General features: G+C 38.2%; 1 protein-coding gene across 5 annotated transcripts in view; it reads right to left on the bottom strand.

The window, feature by feature from the left end:
• Positions 1 to 12,188: 12,188 nt before the first annotated feature.
• Positions 12,189 to 19,666, bottom strand: part of GRIA2 (glutamate ionotropic receptor AMPA type subunit 2) — a 657,071-nt gene continuing 649,593 nt past the window's right edge. For 2 of the 5 annotated variants that reach the window (XM_085641723.1, XM_085641722.1), the window contains exons 15-16: positions 19,653 to 19,666; positions 15,607 to 15,743 (exon numbers count right to left, since the gene is read on the bottom strand). The exon at positions 19,653 to 19,666 is cut by the window's right edge and continues 235 nt beyond it. In XM_085641723.1, coding sequence (XP_085497849.1) covers positions 19,656 to 19,666 — 11 coding nt within the window. In that variant the 3' untranslated portion in view covers positions 15,607 to 15,743; positions 19,653 to 19,655. Of the gene's footprint in view, positions 15,744 to 19,652 lie in introns of all 5 variants that reach the window. The other 3 variants (XM_085641720.1, XM_085641721.1, XM_085641724.1) reach the window with 2 other exon arrangements.

The raw sequence follows: 19,666 nt of genomic DNA, 5'->3' as shown, positions 1-19,666 counted from the left end.
AAACACCAGATAGATATCTTCCTCCTCCTTTTATCAGATAAGCCTGATATCCTCTTTATCACCGAGACATGATTAAACCTTGACTCTACTCCCGACATTCTGGCTGCTCTTCCCGACGATTATTACATCTTACATGTCAATCGGACCTCACGAAAAGCAGGTGGTGGAGTAGCTGCCATCATCCATAAAAACTATACGTTCACTTCTATGTCCCCCCTTAATCTTCCTGCTGCGGATAACATGATTATCAAACTTGACTCCTGTGCAGGGCCACTAATCTGTGTCCTGATAGACAGACCTCCACAGCACATGCCATCATTCCCCCTCTCACTGAGTGAGCAGATGGCCAACCTGGTCATGGACTATGCAAATATAGTTTTATTAGGCGACCTTAACTACTGGTGCAACGATGAATCCGGTGGACCCCACGCCACTGAACTGATGGAACTCCTCTCTAACCTCAATTTCATCCACCATATCACCTCAGCCACACACATTAAAGGTCACACTCTAGACCAGGTGTGAACAACCCATCTCACGGTCTCCACCCCCTCAATATCACCATGCATTTTGTCCGATCACCATTTAATAAAATTTACTGTCTCCATTCCTATCTGTAATAAGCCCCCTGCCACTGAGGGGGGCATGATTAGATAATTGAGTTCTGTCAATAAACAGGATTTTTTAGACATCCTAGCTAGCTCCACCCCCGTAGCCGACCCAGGTGTGGATATCGCTGAAGCTAACATTTCTGTCTAGCTACTAGTAGCCAGCAATTAATATGTCCCACTCAAAAAACTCAAAATCGCTCGCCGCTCAGAAGTCAAGAAATGGTTTTCGCCTGAGCTCAGGGCCCAAAAACTAGACCTCAGCCAAAATGAGAGGAAATGGAGACTAACGTACACCCCGGAAGGAAAACTTTTGTACTCAATCGCCCGCAGAAACAATAAAAACGCCATTCTCTCAGCCAAAGCTGCCTACTTCTCGGCAAAAGTCACTGAGTCGAATAATAAATCCAAGGAAATTTTCGCCATCGTGAACGAGTTATCTAACGCTGAGAGAATCCTCCCCAAGCCCGTGGCCACCCAAGACCTGTTTGACTCCTTGAATAAATACTTTTTGGTAAAAAATGTTAATATCAAAGACAGTATCTCTACCTCCTGTTCCAAGGAGGACCCCTGGTCACTATATCCAACTGCCGCACCCTTGACCACTTCCCACTCATAGATGCTCAGTCCTTGCAGGCTCTATTGGCAAAGGTGAAATCTGGCTCACCTAGGGACTGCTGTCCCCAGCACATCCTGAAGAACGCATTTTCGGCCCTTTCTCCCCCTATCCTGACCTTCCTAAACAAATTCTTATCCCAGGGCAGGGTCCCCAAAGCCTACAAGGATGCTGTTGTAGTCACCCTCCTAAAAAAAACAGGAGCTGACCCCCAAAATCTCGCCAATTACAGGCCCATCTCTTTGCTTCCCTATCTGGCAAAGGTCCTTGAAGCTCATGTAGCAACGTGTCTGTCTAACTTTGTTGAGCAGTCTGACTACTTAGACCCCCATCAAGCAGGGTTCCGCCCTGCTCACTCCACTGAGACAGTAATCTTTGCAGTACTGGATGCCCTATGTGAAAATGCTGATAAAAGAATCTCTCAGGCCCTGGTCCTTCTAGAACTTTCGGCCGCGTTTGACACAGTCAACCAGGCAATATTAATGGACCGTGTCAAACAGGCCGGCATCCGCGACTCACCCCACAGTTGGATCAGGTCCTTCCTCAGCAACGGCACCCAAGTGGTACGCCTAGACCCTTTCACTGCCCCTAAGTTTCCCATAACATGTGGGGTCCCTCCGGGATCCTCGCTGTTCCCTTTACTGTTCAACTTATATCTGATACCCCTGATTCAGTCCTTGAAGGAACGTAATACTATCACCTTTAACTATGCGGATGATCTCCAGTTGATCTTCACAATAGACAACTCCCCTGAATCAATTCGGGATTTCCAGGGTACCATGCTTCAAATTCAACATTGGATGGATCATAACCATCTGAAGCTGAACCCTGGCAAGACCGAGCTAGTCTTGAATGGGCACAGCCAAAACCTTTGGGGCCATCACTATTGGCCTACAGAACTTGGCGCTCCTCCCACCCCATCCTCCTCGGTCAAAAGCCTAGGGGTTATCATCAATAATGATCTCTCTCTAAAGACCCAGGTAGGCGCGGTTGTGTCCTCCTGCTTCTTCCAGCTTTGCAGGATCAGGAAGATCAGGCCCTGATCCAGGTTGTAATAGCCCTGGTACTGTCACGCCTGGACTATGCCAACTCTATATACCTGGGCCTTCCGCTCTTCCTCCGCAATCGTCTCCAACTGGTCCAGAACCAGGCGGGCAGATTGATCCATCAGCAACCACAATGGCAATCTGCCAGGCCTCTGCGAAAAAACCTCCACAGGCTCCCCATCCCCCAACGCACTGCGTTTAAGATGGCCTGCATCATCTTCAAGTCCCTTCATGGCCTCAGCCCTAAATTCATCAATTGCCTTCTTCCGAGGTACATCCCGTCCCGCAACCTCTGCTCCGCCAACCTTCAACTCCTAGCCATCCCGTCTTTTAAGCTTCACCATCAGGGCGGACGCAGGTTTGCGACTCTGGCTCCCAGATTAAGGAATCCCCTTCCGTTGGAAATCCGCTCCTGCAACAACCTCCCATGCTTCAGGAAAATGCTTAAAACATGGCTATTCACTCAGGCCCACAACTAACGCCTGCTTGGTCCCGGCACACGCTAGAGCTAGCGCCATGAAACCTTCCGGTGAACGTGCGCTCTACAAGAAATTATTAACATAACATAACAGCAATACAATTAATAGGAATATATGAATAAATAGTTGAATATAATTCGCTAGTATTCTAAAAGTTCTTGTTAAAACATCCCTTTAAATTCTCCTGTACAAAGCATTCAGAACATCATGGCATAATGCTGCTAGTCCAATATATTTAAGAACCTTGATCTTTGGTTTATTACTAAAAAAGTGCATCCTGCCCAAAGCCTTCACCTGCTGCGTGAAAAATGCTAGTGCTTTAATGATCCTACCTCAAATAAAATTGGGTATGACCTGTTAAGACCTAAAAATAGAAACACCTCCTAATGTGTATAAAAAAAGTTGTATAAAAAAAACATTATTATTATGGTTCAGGTCAGAATGGCAGACTCCTATGGTCACAGTAAAATACTCTTGCGTCACATCTTCTAATATGGTTTCCCCTATATATGTATGTTCCGGATTGTTCCCACGGTAGGTTAGATACATGTGTAAAGATCCTCTGTGGTATTTAAACCTCCTGGGGTCTTACAATCGAGGTTGAGGATATATTTGGTTTCTAGCCTCCTGAGCATACCTTCTCTATCTCCTCCCCGTCTGTTCCTGGGTATAGAATCAATGAGATAATACGAGAGGTGTTTGAGATCATTATTGTGTTTTTCCTGGAAGTGTCTGGCCATGGGGTAAGTTGGGTCTTGATTATTAACGGCCCGAATATGTTGCAGATTCTCTTATTTGCAGGGAGTTTGGTGCTACCTACATATTTGATTGCAGGAGCCTTCCAGTATGTAAATAGCGTAGTCAGTTTTGTAGTGCAGGGAACGTGATATTGTTATTTCTCCCTGTCACTGAATGGTGAGGTGTATGTTTTTTTATTTATTCCATACTGACAAGCTTTACAGCTTTTTCATTTGGTGAATCTCTTTCTTTGTGACAACCAAGTCTTTTGGTCCACAACCTCCGGGCTGCTTTTGACTAGACTTCTGCCCATGGAGGGGGCTCGTCTATAAGTGATTCCAAGGCTGTTCGTTAGACTGCTTCCTATTACTGGGTCACTTAACACTGTGGGCCAGTTTCGATGCAAACATTTTTTGATAGTTTTATTTTGTGCATTATAGGCTAAAATCAGCCTAAGCTCCGTAGTGTTCTTTTTAGTGATGGCGTTATTGTCCTTTGCTATTAAAAGGGCATTTCTATCTAGAACCGGCATTTTGTTTATGTCTGCATCAATTATCTTACTTTTGTAACCTGGCCAGAAATCTTTTTTTGCTCTCTTGTTGTGCTCTTTTCAATTCATTGGGATTGCTGCACATTCTTTTTATGCGCAGTATTTCCCCATAAGGTATACTGTATATCAAATGTCTCGGGTGAAAACTGGACAAGTGGAAAACCGAGTTTCCTGCTGTCTCCTTTCTGAAAATTTTGGTTTCTAGTTTATCATTGCACACGTAAATTTCAACGTCTAGAAAATGAATTTTCTTGTCACTGATCGTTGAAGTAAAACTTAAGTTAATGTAATTTTTGTTGATTTCTTTCACAAAATCATGAGCCTCTGTTTTCAAACCCTCCCACACAATGAATAGATCATCTATGAAGCGTAGGAGCAGTTTTACATTTTTGTTCATGTAGTGTTTCCGCGCTACGCCGAGGACCAGCTTCTCCCACCAACCCATTTGTAAACATGCATAGCTGGGGGAGAAGCTGGCCCCCATCGCAACACCCCGCATCTGTTGGTAAAATGTCTTATCAAATAAAAACACATAATTATTTAGAAAGAAGCTGGTCATATTACTTAGCATAACACAATGTGGAGTCAACGTTGTTTGTCCTCTGTCCAAGTAATATTCAAGTGCCCTTATACCATCTCTGTGGTTTATACTTGTGTATAAGTATACTACATCCAGTGATATAAGCAACTAATCTTTTTTCCATTCAAAGTTCTGGATCTTGGCTAAAAAGTCACTTGTGTCTTTAATGTAAGAGGGCAAGAATTGCACATGTTCCAGTAGGAAGTAGTCGATGTATTGGTAGGCATTTTCAAGCAAGCTGTTTTGTGCCGAAATGATAGGACGGGCCGGTGGTTTTACAGCATCCTTATGGATTTTTGGATGAAGTATATATTTGGGATCACGGGGTTGTCTTTTTGTATGAACTTGCATTCCTCTGATGTTAGAATTCCCGCACTTTTCCACGCTATAAGTTTGCTATAGAAGTCATCATAAATCTTTTTTAATGTCCATACATTGCTGGTCCTATAGCATGTTTTGTCGTTCAGTTGGGAAAATGCCTCCTCCATTCAGTACTTTCTTGCCCATAGGACAACATTTCCTCCTTTATCGGAGTTTCTGACAATAACGTTCTCATTTTTTTGCAGTTTTATTATTAACTGTTTGTATCTCCAAGTCTTTATGTTTGATTTTGGTTTTGTATGCTGCATTTTGAAATGAAATGTTTTCATTTCTGCAACTATCTGTTCGTTAAAAATATCAATGCTGTCCCTGAGTGAAATAGGATTGAATGTTGATTTTTTCCTAAAAGGAGTTATTTTCCTTTTCACATTCCTATGTTCAGATTTGGCATTCGACTATCCATTTCAAGCCCATATTCCATGATGTTAGTATTGGTGGCTTCTTCCTGTAGCTCCATGAGTGTTTTTAAAAGGACTGTGTCCCCACTTGTTATTATTTCTTGCGAATTTTCATTGGGACTTTGCATCTCTTTAGTACCCTTGTCTTTGGTTATTTGTTTTTCATTTATCAATTCATGATATTTCAAAAGTTTCAACTTTCTGACGAATCTATATATATATCCATCCTGGTGTTGGCATAATTAAAGTTGAGAGGCCTAGTGCTAGTATTGCCTTTCCGCTTCATTTAGGTCAATGTCAGTCAGATTTATTATCGTTTTTACTGGCATGTCACTATTGTTTATTTGCAGTTCCATCAGCCTCCCCATCGTTTCTTTTTGTTGTTCGATTTTTCTTCTTGTTTTTCACCTCTCCCTCCGCCTATGGTTTCGCCTCTTCCTGTGGCGCTCTTTTGCGTCCTGGGGTGGAGGGTTGACCGTCATTCCAGGCATAAAAAATTGATTTCTTCCGCCGGGGTACGACTTGGTAATGTCCTGCTTAATGGTTATTCGTTGATCTTCAAGTTCTGCCTCACTTTCTACTGTCGAACTCACATCTGAATTGGATGCATATGTGTGTCTTTCCTTGCTGGTGGAGGCACTTGTCCCTTGTTCATTTCGTGCTTTAACTTTATTTGATATCATAGCATCATATTTTCTTGAGAACATGAAAATTCGTCCTGTCTCGTAGTCCACCCTATCCCGGTGGAATTTAAAAGCTTTGCGCTCCTTGATTTTATCTTCTTCTTTACGTAATCGTATCATCATCTCATCCTTTAATTTGGTCACCTCTTTATCTTTGTTTAATCTGGTAATCCCCTCATTGAGTTTGTCTATTTGGTCTTGAAGCGCCGCTCTATCTGTTTCTGCATATTTTACAAGGATTTCCACTAACCTCTTGGACGACTCCAAATTGCTTTGCGCCCAGTCTCGCATCATGTCAGGGTTAGGTTGATCATACCTGGGGGCTATATATGTATAATGAAATTAAATACGAAATATGAAATATGAAATATCAGCATTTGTAAAGCACACAGCCACCTCCGGAGAGGTGTCCCGGCGCTGGGGGCCGTCGGGAAGAATAAGCGAGCTATTGCCCAGAGTCACAATGTGCTGGGCTAAGCTGCCGTCAGTACCGGCGATTGAACCATGAGCCCTCGTGTCCTGGAGTCAGCCGCCCTGGCCGCTGCACCACAACTCTTCCCTATATATATGCTTCTTATAGTAGTAAATAAAAAATAAAAAACAAAAACCTTTATATATATTGCAAAATATATATTTTTTTAATAATAGGGTTACACTATATGCATATATAAACGTAGAAAACAAATATGCGTGTGCTTTTATTGAAGTATATAATTATATATAGTATTTCACATTATTTAAATTGTATAATATTAATGTTATATATTAAAATATTTAAGATTTACTATTTAAAATATATGTATCTTAAAAATTGATATTTTCATATGTGTTTAACTATTTAAGTATGAAATTATATTTTATTTTCGATTTTTTTGCACTTACCATTATAATTATAGGGCCACGTTATTTTTTGTAAACAACATGATTGACACAATATTTTTCTTAAACGATATTGTTGTTTTTGATATTGTGTAAGTGATCCATTACAGCAAGATCAGTTATCTAGGCTGAAGCTTGAGAAAATAATAGGCATTCATTGAAAAATAAGTTCATAATATATGCATCTTGAAAAGGTTTTCTGACACCTCATGGGGTTTCTTTGCCTGCACTCATCCATAAAGCCTTGAAGTTAAACGTGTACTCTTTGTGCCTCTTCCAATACTGGGAGGATTGCACTGCAAGTATCTCACTGAGAAAAACGTTTGTGCATTATGTTATCTCATTCTCCACTCTCCCTCAAATAGTTCTGCACTCATAGAACCTTTTTCAGCATGTTGCATAGGAACCTGTTAAATCTCAGCTACACTGGCCCACTGTTTTCATATCATGTTATAGAGTACTGCCTTGTTGTGTATGGCAGTAAAACATGAAGTATCAAAATGTTTGAAGGAATGTGTTTTTTAAACCCTACATTCTTTGGAAAGACCCAGCAAGTCTATTCACTTCTACTTTTGGATTTGTTTGAAAAGCTCTGCTTTTTATTTTGGGGTTCAAGCCTAGCCATATAGTTTTGGATTGAAATATAGTATGTTCTAATACTTTTTGAAAACATGTGTTGTTTTTCCTATCCCCATACCTCCTTCCCTTTCTTCTCTCCCCAATCTCAAAAGGGATCTTCCAGCATCAATGTGGCCGATCAGCACATCCCATAACTTTCTTTTTGGCTCCTGAGAAAATGTTTGAGTGCCCATGCCTTAGGATACCATTGCTTCAATACACAACCAGTATTGTAAACTATAGTGGGATAAATTATTTGGGTGCAATTCTTTCTCATATGTTGGCTGTGTGTGATTTTACATTCAATATATTTAAGAATTATTTTATACTACAGAAATTAGAAACTAGCTCAGAAGCACCTGGCCATAAAATATTGGGTCTGTACAACCTTGTCTGTTTTGTATTAGAATAGGTAATTAACAGAGTGAGATGTTTTAGCCTAACTCTTGAGAAACAAGCATGTTTTAAGCTCTTTCCCAGTAAAATATGTACTAGGAGAAGTTTATGTATCAACAACTGTCGAATATGTATGTGTTAGTTCTACATACTTTTTGTTTTTTAATAATTGTAATTCATCATGACAATTTTTTATAAATTGTAATTATGAGTCTAAGAACCACTTTTACTTGTGTCTGGGCAGGCATTTCAAATAAGGATATATAATTATATGTTTTGAGATACAAAACATTAACTCATAACATTAAGAATTTTTAATGATGTCTGTCCAGTATTCTTTAAAAAAACAAGAGAAACCCATATGTCCATGCGAACTTGGTATTTAAGTATCAACTTACAAGTGTTCACATGGAAGTCATTTTGAAAACAATTTCATGTTGTCACAATTTTATTCTGTGTTCATTTAATCAGGAAAACGTGAGATGATAATAAGACAGAACATATTTGTCAGAAGTTAATTTGTACAAAAATAAAAAATAAAGTAGCCCAATTATTGCCTTTTTTATCAACTCAATTCAGCCAATCTGAGTTATTTGTTTTGAATATGACAAAAGTATTATATTTTAACTTTTTCCATATATTTCTCTTGGTGCATTACGTTTCGTGAGTGGTGTTTTACGAAAAAGAGGTGATAGAGAACCCCAAGTAAAGTAACCATAAACAAACGAAAAAGTGACAAAGAAGTGACTTGTAATTAGAGACAGGTCATTGGTATGTACAAGGATGTCTGAATAATCATTTTTCAATATACAAACAAGATCAGACAGATTGTACTCCAGTGCTTTCACTGTTAGGCTATCCTTTAGTATTATCGATGACGTTGCAACCGTACTGGCAGTGTAAGGGTCTCATCAGGCCAAGGATGACCTGAGGACTACAAATGGTGCATTGTAAGATGGATGTATCTCTAAGATGACACTGATAATACAGTATGGCTGAAGGGCTGCACAGGCTGGGAGGATATGATTACCCAAGGTCGATGTTGTTCTTATTATTAGTTCTTTCTTTTCTAAGTAGGACCAACATTTAATGGCTTTCTTTACATCATAGAAATTCCAGGATAGTGATCTTCCTTCATGGGGGCTTAATGATGCCTAGGGAGAATGAATGAACAATTGTTTGTATTTCTTATTAATAATAATTATGAATTGGTATTAGAGGAGTCTCCGTTTAGGAATCTCACAATGAGACTGGAGTCAAAAGGACTCCTATATATTCAATGAGTATTTTCAATTATGGATAATCCTGTTGTTATCATGGAAGAATCTTGGGATATGGTTTTCCTTCAAGTGGCTAGTTGCTGCCTAAAAAGGGGGGTAAAGTGCAGGGTTGCCCATCTGGTCCAATAGCTTACACAAATAAATAAAAGTAGACTGGTACTTTTGTTATAAGGTCTCTTATTTGTGACTCACCATGAGTACATAGTAATAGTTTACCCCGTCGGCCAGCCTTTTGGTTCGCCCCTTAGTATGAATGTGAAGAGGATCAGTCACTTCTTGTGTGGACTCCCTTTCCGAGGTGCTTCTGTGCTAGATGGTTAGTGTTCACGCCTAAATCTACATGAGGTATATGTCCTCTGAACTTGCTCATGTGATAAGTGATGGCAAGCATCATACGCAGGAGCTACAACACTAGACATGTCACTAAGGAGGTTTATAGTGGTAGATAGTGTGCATGTACCACTCATGTCAGTAATGGTTTTTGCCAGTGTCGCTATTTCATCAGCACGGTTATTAACGTGGATTTAAAATATAGCTCATTTGGACAAATTACAGTATGCATAATAATTAGGAACAGATAAACTAAAATTAAAATAAAAAGTAAAAAAGAGACCATTCACTTCAAAAACAATAGCACTCTTTTACTGAGCTATTTATTTTGATTATGACAAAAGGATTATAAAATTTTCACTTTATATATATACTTATTTTGGCGCAGAAGAAACACTGCATCAGTTTGGCCAGTATCTGAATACCTGTCAATCATATTTTTCAATTTACATATGATATAAACACGGAAAGTATTCATTTCTTAGAGATCAAAAACAAATATAATCATCTAATTTTGAGCCTCTGTAGGAAACCAACGGAACGGAACACACTGTTACAATGCAGCAGCCACACTCACAGGCATTCAAAGATGGACTTTCCAATGGTTATTTCTTTAGACTACATAGGAACTGCACGCAAAAAGAAGACTTCTTTAAGGAAGGGTCCATTCTTGGTTTAAAACAAAGGGAAAGGAGATATCTCAAGTGATTAGTAAAGACCGCTATGAAATTAGCTAGGAACAGCCCCAGAGAATGCATGGACTGATGGTTTCTCATGTTTTTGGAAGAATATTGGACAGACATCATTAAAATTCTTAATGTTATGAGTTAATGTTTTGTATCTCAAAAACATATAATGATATATCCTTAATTGAAATGCCTACCGGGAGACAAGTAAAAGTGGTTCTTAGACTTAGAATTACAATTTATAAATAATTGTCATGATAAATTACAATTATTAAAAAAGAAACAATATGTAGAACTTACACAGACCCCAATATTTCATGGCCAGGTGCTTCTGAGCTAGTTTGGGTAAGCATATCCTCCCAGCCTGTGTAGCAATCAGCCATACTATAGTAGCAGCGTCATGTTATGGATACATTCATCTAACAAGGCACCATTTGTTGTCCCCATGTCCTGATGAGACCCTCACAATGCAATTAGGGTTGAAACTTTATCAACAATTTCAAAGGATAGTCTAACAGCGAATGCACTAGGAAGCAATCTGGCTGATCGCTTGTGTTCATTGAAAAATGATGATTCAGACACCCTTGTACATACAAATAACCCAACTTTAATGGCAAGTCGCTTCTTTGTCACTTTTTTGTTTCATTATGGTTACTCTACTTTGGGTTCTCTGCCACCTCTTTTTCCTAAAACACCATCCACAAAACTTAATGCGCAGAGAGTAATATATAAAAATAGAGTTAAAATATAATCTTTTGTCATAATCAAAATAAATAACTCAGTTGGGCTGATTTGAGTTGGAAGAAAGGCAATAATTGGGCTTCTTTATTTTTATATGAATTAACTTCTGAAAAATGTGCTCTGTCTCATTATCATCTCTCTTTTTCTTGATTAAATCCACACAGAATAAAATTCTACCAACATGAAATTAAAATGAGTTCCATGTGAACACTTGTTGTAGCCTGTCCAATATTGGCAGACCTGTTTGTAGGATGAAGGGCTTATACTCAAGCCTTGATGCAGAATGCTTTCATTGAACTCAAATGGAGAGTTAAACAGATTTTATTGATTGTTCCCAATACAGAGAAGTGAGTTTTGTAGGTGAGAATACTAAGCCATTCTATATCTGTGGCTTTGATGTCAGCCGGGTAAGACTTCAAACATGTGAAGGCAATAGAGTGGGAATATTCAAGGTTTAAAAACAGTCCTGATTGTTGTGAAAGGGTTATTACTGGACCAAAATATAGCATTTGGTGTTTTACAGGTGCTCAACACGCAGTAATGGGGAAAACAGCATACATTAAAGACCAAAATAAAAACAAAATGAAAATATGTGAAGTAGTAAAGGGGACAGTATAACAAGAAAAGTTGAATGATTGTAAATTAAGGAGGGTGTTAAAAGCAATGAGAGCGTTCTTCTTTTATTTTTTCACAATGTTCAGAATATGTGTTTTTTGGGTGTTTGTGAGGTAGATCCACAATGACCTGTAAATCCTGGGAAGCATTCATTTGCGCCTAAAAATTGATATATTATTCTCTAAGATTCCAGCTAAATGAGTGTCTTCCTATTGGCAACAAATTGAAATCTACTAGGACATAAAGACTATTCAGTAACAAGTTCATGTTTTTGCAGGTAAAACATATGGCATTGCTATATATGAATCAAAATTATGTGTATAGCCTTTTAATAAATTCTCCATATGGCATAATATTTTAAATTACTTTTAATTCATTAGGTATTCCGTATGAGTGTTATTCCTTTCCAATACACCACTTACTGAAACTCAACTTGGTATACATAGTAATGAAATTTGTCAGGCTTGTAAGTTACTAAAATGGCCAGTGCTAGTGAATTGCCTTGACAGTGATGTGCATGGAAATCTCCATAGGGGCACTGCTGAAAGTGAATATAGTCTAGTTTTCTGGTTCCAAAAATGCCCTGTCTTTAAAGGAGGCCATTTTTGCAAGGCTAGATTACTTGAAATGTCACACATGCAGGTTCCTTCAGAATAGGAGCGTCAACATGTTTTAAATTTTTGTTTTTGTTTTAAAATGGTCTTTTATTAAATTTTTTCAAAGTACACTTCTCAAAGGCACTTCGATCACAAAAAAACAAAATTACAGAGCTGAACATGAATATTGCAGCCTTCACAAATTTCACACATTGTTTTCTTTTTTCAGTTATTATCAAACATATCCATCAAAATGTTCATTAAAATAGCAAGGTCCTGTAATTGGTTAATCCAGCCATTTAAGTGCCTAACTATTTCACCATGCAACAAAACCTCATTGTATAACAACATAAGTGTTATTGGTTCCAATCCAGATATCAAAATTACCATTATGAAATGTATGAGAAAACTCAAGGATGTGGTAATTATTTTTCTAACTGATGATATTGTTTGCGATACTAACAACAATTAAAATAATTTCATATCATTCTTTAATTGTGTAGAATCAACACAGTCAGAATCAATCACACAAAGTTGCATTTTGACTCCTTTATAGCAATAATAGAATTAATCAAGATAAAACAGTGAAAAATATTTTTCCATCTATTAGGATATTGAGAATGCCAAACCAGTAGTAAATTATATTTAATATGTTTAATGTTGAGAAAATGTTTGTTTCAATTATTCTCAATTCAAATGTCAGATTGGTTTGTTTACCCAAGATCTTCTTGTAACACAAAAGAGATGTGTTTGTGTGTATGTTTGTGTTCAATTTATAAAGCAGTAATGAGTTCTATATGGTTCACACCTGAATTTCTGGGTTTAAGACACACTTGTTCACTGTACAACTCTTTGTAAATTGGGCCTAAGTATTTGTTTCAGTATACATGTCTATACAGTTAAGGATGTTAATCAATACTTGACTGTGAATGATTGTTGATTGCAGAATATTTTCTACGTAAAATATTCGAATATTATCATTGATCTATTTTGTTAAACTTGATAACAATCTTGATTTGAAACAAGTCATTTTTTAAAGTGACCCAAGTGGAAGTGTTTACAGCTGTTCAGAAAAGTAATAGTTGCCATCTAGGATTCCAGAAAAACTCAGGCTACATAAGTCTTATGGAGAGATACATAAAACAAAATTGGCAGTGAATTAGAGTATCTCCAAATGGTAAGTGTTTGTTCAGCTCTGTGTTAATATCCACACCACAGTGCATACAGTAAATTAACATATCGTAAATAAGCGGGAAAGCTAGAAAGACAATTGCAAATGTACACAAGAATAGTTCATAACCAGTTATGCCTTTTTATAATATTTTTGATAGAAAACGAATGGAAACCCTTGCACTGCTGGTAGCACTCTTGAGTATTTTCACTTAAATACACACAAACATCTCTTATATATTGAATACTGTATTAACGTATCGAAACATGGATATCAAACGATGAGTACTGCTTGTTGTTAAGAAAGATGTGCATTAACCAGTCAGCATAATCTGCAATGTATATACTCTTACCTTATATACAGTATTTTTATATCATTACTATAAAAAAACAATAAAATATTATTTTACAGTTTCATTTCAAAGTTATATTTACAAAGTGTTTATTTTAGTAAGACAGAGTACATTACTCACAATTTAAAATTTCAATGATTGGGCCCAGAGGTGGATTATAGTTGACAGGTATACAGTGTATAATTTAGTAATACTTACAAATTTCATATGTTTGAGATTTTTTCATGTTCAAGTACCATACATTGACACTGCAATTTGGTCATTCTAGCAAATTCAAGTTTTGCTGTTAACAAAAATATTAACTCAAAATATTTCTTCACATTCTTGATTGGGTTGCATTGCAGGCGATCGATGTCAGCAGAAACAGCTAGGACATACCCACGCTTCCTGAATCCGGGCTTGCTTGGCATGGGAAATTTAGAGTTCTGCTTTTAATTCAGTGGTGCTAACATGCAATTGAAAAGAGCCCACTCTCCTGTGTTGAGATGACTTAATCGTCTGAAAGGAATGCCGTAAATCTTTGTGTAGCAAAGCAATGCAATTGTTTTATGAAAGGCTGATATTCCAGACTCTGCTGCAGTGGCAATGAATAGTCTGCGTACCAAGTGGTGCTCAAGAAAATTGTAGAACTGAATTTCAAAAACCTCTGAATATGTTTTCTTGCCGATAATATTTCAAGTGAGGCAGACATCATTGGTGATATGAAGAGCGTTTCTAAATAAAATCATTCCCTTCTAGCAGCTGTGGGGTTTCACAAGAAGTGCGCTGAAATGCATCATTCACTACATCAATCAAACTGTTGAAGAAAATGCAGTGGTAAAAAACAGGGTTGAACCACAAGCACAAAGTGGGGATGGTAGTGAGGTTTTCAATGTACATCTATAATTAAATACATTTAAGGTTATCTGCATTATTCTTTGCTTTTTGGGTGTAAAGTGAAAAAGTTCCACATCCCCAGTATAATTTAAGCTAGTGTGCAAAGGCAACGGCACAGGAGGGTCAAATGCTTTTACATTTTTCAGGTGACACTCAACACCAGGGCTCATGGTAAGTAGAGGGTAAACATTAATAATAGAGCTATGAACACTTTTTACCAAACAGTAGCTGGCAGAAGGAATCGGACCATTTGAAAAAAAACATAGGAAAACGTTTATTCAAATGTCAAGCTTTGCCAAATAATTTGATATTAACACCAATTTTTAAAGCATAGGTTATACGGTATAGTAATAATAATACTAATAAATTGTAACATTTGTAACCTTTTTAGTTGCACTTCTCTCTCTCTCTCTCCGTCATATTCTTATATGGCTCTGAAAAATATAGTGTTGATTCCCAAAGCCATTTTGCACTTTTCCCTTTGCTGAAACTTTACCTTGTATTTAACTGTTTAATGTGGAAGCAAATTTATTTAAAAGCCATTTTTCCTTTGAGAAAATACCTAAAAATATTTTTAATATATTTTAAATGTTTTTTTCTTATAAAACATGTCACATCTTGATGCAGTTGATGTCAACTGTGCTTAAGTCATTATGAATCAAGGGAGTAACAACAGTGGCTGCAGAAACTGGTGGGTTGCCTGTACATCAACTTCAATTAGATTACAGTACTTCCAATGTTAGCTGTGCATGTCAGTCAACCTTCCTCTTGAACTCATGTAGAAAATGGTGTTGCTTTAATTAGTTTTGATCAAGCATCCATTTTGTGATTCATGATGAACTCCGGGATTTAAGAAGTCTCACTTGAAAGAGGAGTCTTCTGGATGCTTTCTCCCACCACTTTGACAATGAACGCACAAGAAAAACCATTGTATAAGGCACTCGAAAGGTTCTTATCAATCACGAGAAATCAGTCACACTGACATTCATTCCCATGCCAGGACTCACGTAAGGTACTGCATGCACTGCTTTTGGAAATTCTGGAGTCATAACATGTCCATTTTCTCCAGTACTTCCTGTAATTGACAGCCTTGCTTTGTTCCTCAGAGCATCACCTAATGTCGTCTTGGGCAAGAAAGAGAAAAAAGGAGATATTATAATGCCGTTCGATGATTTTAGCAAAGCAATGTGCTTATACCCAACCAGCCCATCATTTTTCCAAAACAAAAACAAAAACACACTGAATGAAGAAGCTGGATACAAATATTGATGCAAGTTAGTAAGACAAAACCACTATATTCAGTGATGGTGTTATGCACTGAAAATACTTTCTAGGAACCGCATTATCGATTGCATAATGCCGTTAATGTAATCTAACTTGTTGGGACCCTGATAAAAATTAAATGGAATACGCATCACAGCAGTATGATGGTGACTGTAGCCAAAGAAATGACAAATATAAGAGGAACAATGTAGTAATGTATATGCAATGTTTGATTCAATGACAAGGCAAACCAATTAAAAGAAATGCCATACTGGAGCAAGGAATTTAGGCACCAATTATTACTACCTTGAAGGGAGATACAACAAAGAATTTAAGCGCAACTTATGGCTGCCTAGAAGGGAGTTGAGGTGTATATTGTACCCAATAAATACTAACATTGGCTTCATAAATATTTCCTATTCCAGATTTGTAACACAGACATATGTCATAACATTCAGAATATGGTGCATTCCAAATCAAATCGATTGATTGATGATGTATTTGTAGAGCGCAGCTATCACCTACGGGCATCTTGGCGCTTTAGACTGGGAAACCAAAACCGGAAAATCCTGCATGTCTTAGTATTTCATGCATGTAGGATCTACAGGGGCAGACCTAAAATCCCTTGTGGAACCATGGTCAGACACAATAGTGTTCCATTGGGGTGTAATTTGAAAAATAATTAAAAATAGATTATTAATGGTATACATTATTTATATCATACATCAATGAATAACTTGGAGAAATAAAGTATATTGTAGGCCTTCAACCATCTGGTAGGCACACATTACATGGCTTTCAAGATGGTGTACACTTGATTTTTTCCGTGGCTGCTCTCACAATTCTAAGCTCAGCCTGCAGCTCCCTTTCTAAGGTGGTTCCCCTGCCATACACATTGAATGCAACTGTAATGCTCTGCCTCCATGGTTTTTCACAAAATGAAATAGCGAAGCATTTGCTACAAATTTATCACAATCTAGGGGCCGGTTCCGATCTCGTTGGGAAAACCCTCTGTCCGAGTCTGATCCGGAGGGTTTTCCAACCGAGCCGTGCCCCTGGAGTCCGACCGAGCGAGTACAATGCAGCCGTATGCTGACGGACTCAGGTCGCTCGGACTCCCATTGAAGTCAATGTGAGCCGGTTGTACGACGCTTACACGGGCTGCCATTGACTGAATGGGTACATTGCGAACAAGGGCGCCCCCTGTAGTGTATACGTGTTGGTACCATCCACACCATACATGCATGTGTAGGGGGCCCCTTGGGTCCCCCCTGTGATCGACTTGTAAGGCTACGGGTGAAGGGGAGTCTGGTGGGGACCCACGAAGACTGCTTCCAGGAGCATTTACGTGTCGGAGGCCCAGACTCGATATGGCTGTCCGAATCGTGCATTGTACTGGCTCGGTCGTAAATTGCCTCCATTGCACGGCATGGTTTGCTTACGGACGAGACGCACAGAGCGGTTTGGACCCGGAAACGATCCGGTCGACAAATTACGCGCCGCATGCATCGTACTTGCTCACTCATACAACTGTACGAGTCGGACAGAAAACACACGTACGGCTCGTACTTTTTCCAGCCGGATCGCGTTTAGAGGTCTCCCGAGTGAGATCGGAATCGGCCCCTTAGTGTTCCGAATGTTTTCCCTATCCTAGTGATGACCATTAAATCACTATGGGCCTAATTGCGATGTTGGTGGGACCGACACCGGTGGCACGTTGGTGTCGGTCCCACCGACATCTGCCACTGCAATCCGCCTTTATGATGCGGTGGGTGGAGGCATTGGGCGGAGGGACCTTCCACTGCTGTTCTGATAGGCTCCTTAAGCCTGTCAGAGCATCTGAAATGCTCCTGATCCCTTAAAGACAGTGGCTCCTTTGTCAGGATAATTATATAATTTTCTAGAAGCCTTTCCATGGTGGCCTTTCAGACATGGAAAGGCTGTCAGAAAATGACTTTGGGGCTCCTAGAAGGCCTTTTCCGGCCTTCACACAAGTTTTCAGTGGAAAATTGATGTTTTCCGCTGCCCTATGGGCAGTTGCATCCTAGTCCTGAGGTCAGAACCGCCGACCTAATGTCGGGCGGTTTCACATAATCAGCCCCCATTTGGTTAAAACAACAGTACATTCTCTAAAGCTCTACCTGCCTGTATAACAGGCATTTATAAGATTTCTTTTGACACTTTACATCAAATTATGTAGTCTTGTTTTCATTCTTCATTTTTCAAGCACTTTTGGGGTTCTTTGGCTTGCAAATGGCACTATCACTTTGAGCATTCATTTACAGATTTTAGAGCACTATAACTACTTATGAACTGCTTAGTAAATATTCCTAGAGAAAAACGTAACTATATTCTTTCAAGAGAGTGTGTTTAGTTCATTTATCCATGTCATTCATTGATGTGTGGTATAAATAATGTATACCATTAAGCCATTTCCTTGACAGACATGGCCATGTCAGCACTCACTGGCTGGCCAGCAAAGAGAATATAGCCACGTTCAGTCACTTTCAGTTCTAAAAGTGCGTACCGTCATCAGTCCTCATATTGTTGAAAATCAGTATTTGTTTTTATTGTCTGTTTTAAAAGCCATGCATAATGATGTTTTCAGTTAAATCCTGGGATTGTGTAATGGTTTCAATTAAATATGCAATTCACTGAAATAGATTAAAAGTGAAGTAAGCCATTTTCAACTGTTATTCAAATTGCATCTCATTGGAACACTGTTGAATATAAATTCAGTAGTACCTTGCCTTTTTTTACAAGTAAGTTTCAGGCCGTTTTATCTGTAGAAATTACCCTGGTGAAAATAGTGAGATGTGATCATTATAACAGCAGGTTATTATTCAAATTGGGAAATTCCAAAGGGGTCAGAATTCAACTCCCTGTGCAAACCTCAGTTTTAATTAGCCCTGTCTTTACAATCAGGGCCATAGCCTAGCAAAGTGAAGGAAATAGAATATTGCAGGAAGAGAAATTATTGTATATTGTAGAAGGGATATAGCATAATAAATGATATGACATGTTCGAAAAGTAAGAGATATCTTATGAAAATATAAATATTCTATTGCAAAATGAGTTGTATACTGTAGAAATATATGAGTTATATGAAGCACTACAGTAAAGGATAAGGCATCATACTACAGAATGTGGGCCTAACAAACTATGGACATGAACAAAGCATACAGTGACAAACAAAATGGTGCTGTGTGATAATCTTGTGGAATGGAAATGATTGAATGCAATACGATATGTCATACCTAAGAAGAAATATACTTCAGAATACAACTGTATTTTAATATACTAGTTAATGTTGATATTGAAACTTTATGCCACAAATATATATATATAAATATATATATATTATTGTGGTTTATTAACACACACAAAAGTATAGTATGTGTCTATGAGGAAGTGTAGTGAAGGTAACCATACTATTGAAATACACTAATGAAATAGGTAATGTATACTATGTATACTGTGTAAATATTTCCTCACAATTCTGTATATCCTTCTAATGGTGTGTAAACAATTGGTAGAATATCAGCACGTTATAAAATAGAACTTTATACGTGTATGTAAAGTCAGTTTGTGACTCATAGTGGAATTCAATGTATGTACGTTTGCTACAATTTGCTAGGGAAAGAAATTAATAAAAATAGGAATACATACAGTGCCTTTCCCTTCCCAATGTCTTCATGTGTTAGAATAAGGACGCAACAATGATGCTAGAGTGGTACACGTAGAAATTTGTATTAGAGCCTCGTTCCTACCCCCTAAATTTTAA

The sequence above is a fragment of the Triturus cristatus genome, chromosome 2_2 (genome assembly GCF_964204655.1).
Source record: "Triturus cristatus chromosome 2_2, aTriCri1.1, whole genome shotgun sequence".
Classification (NCBI taxonomy): Eukaryota; Metazoa; Chordata; class Amphibia; order Caudata; family Salamandridae; genus Triturus; species Triturus cristatus.
This window is presented reverse-complemented; position numbering and strand designations above follow the sequence as displayed.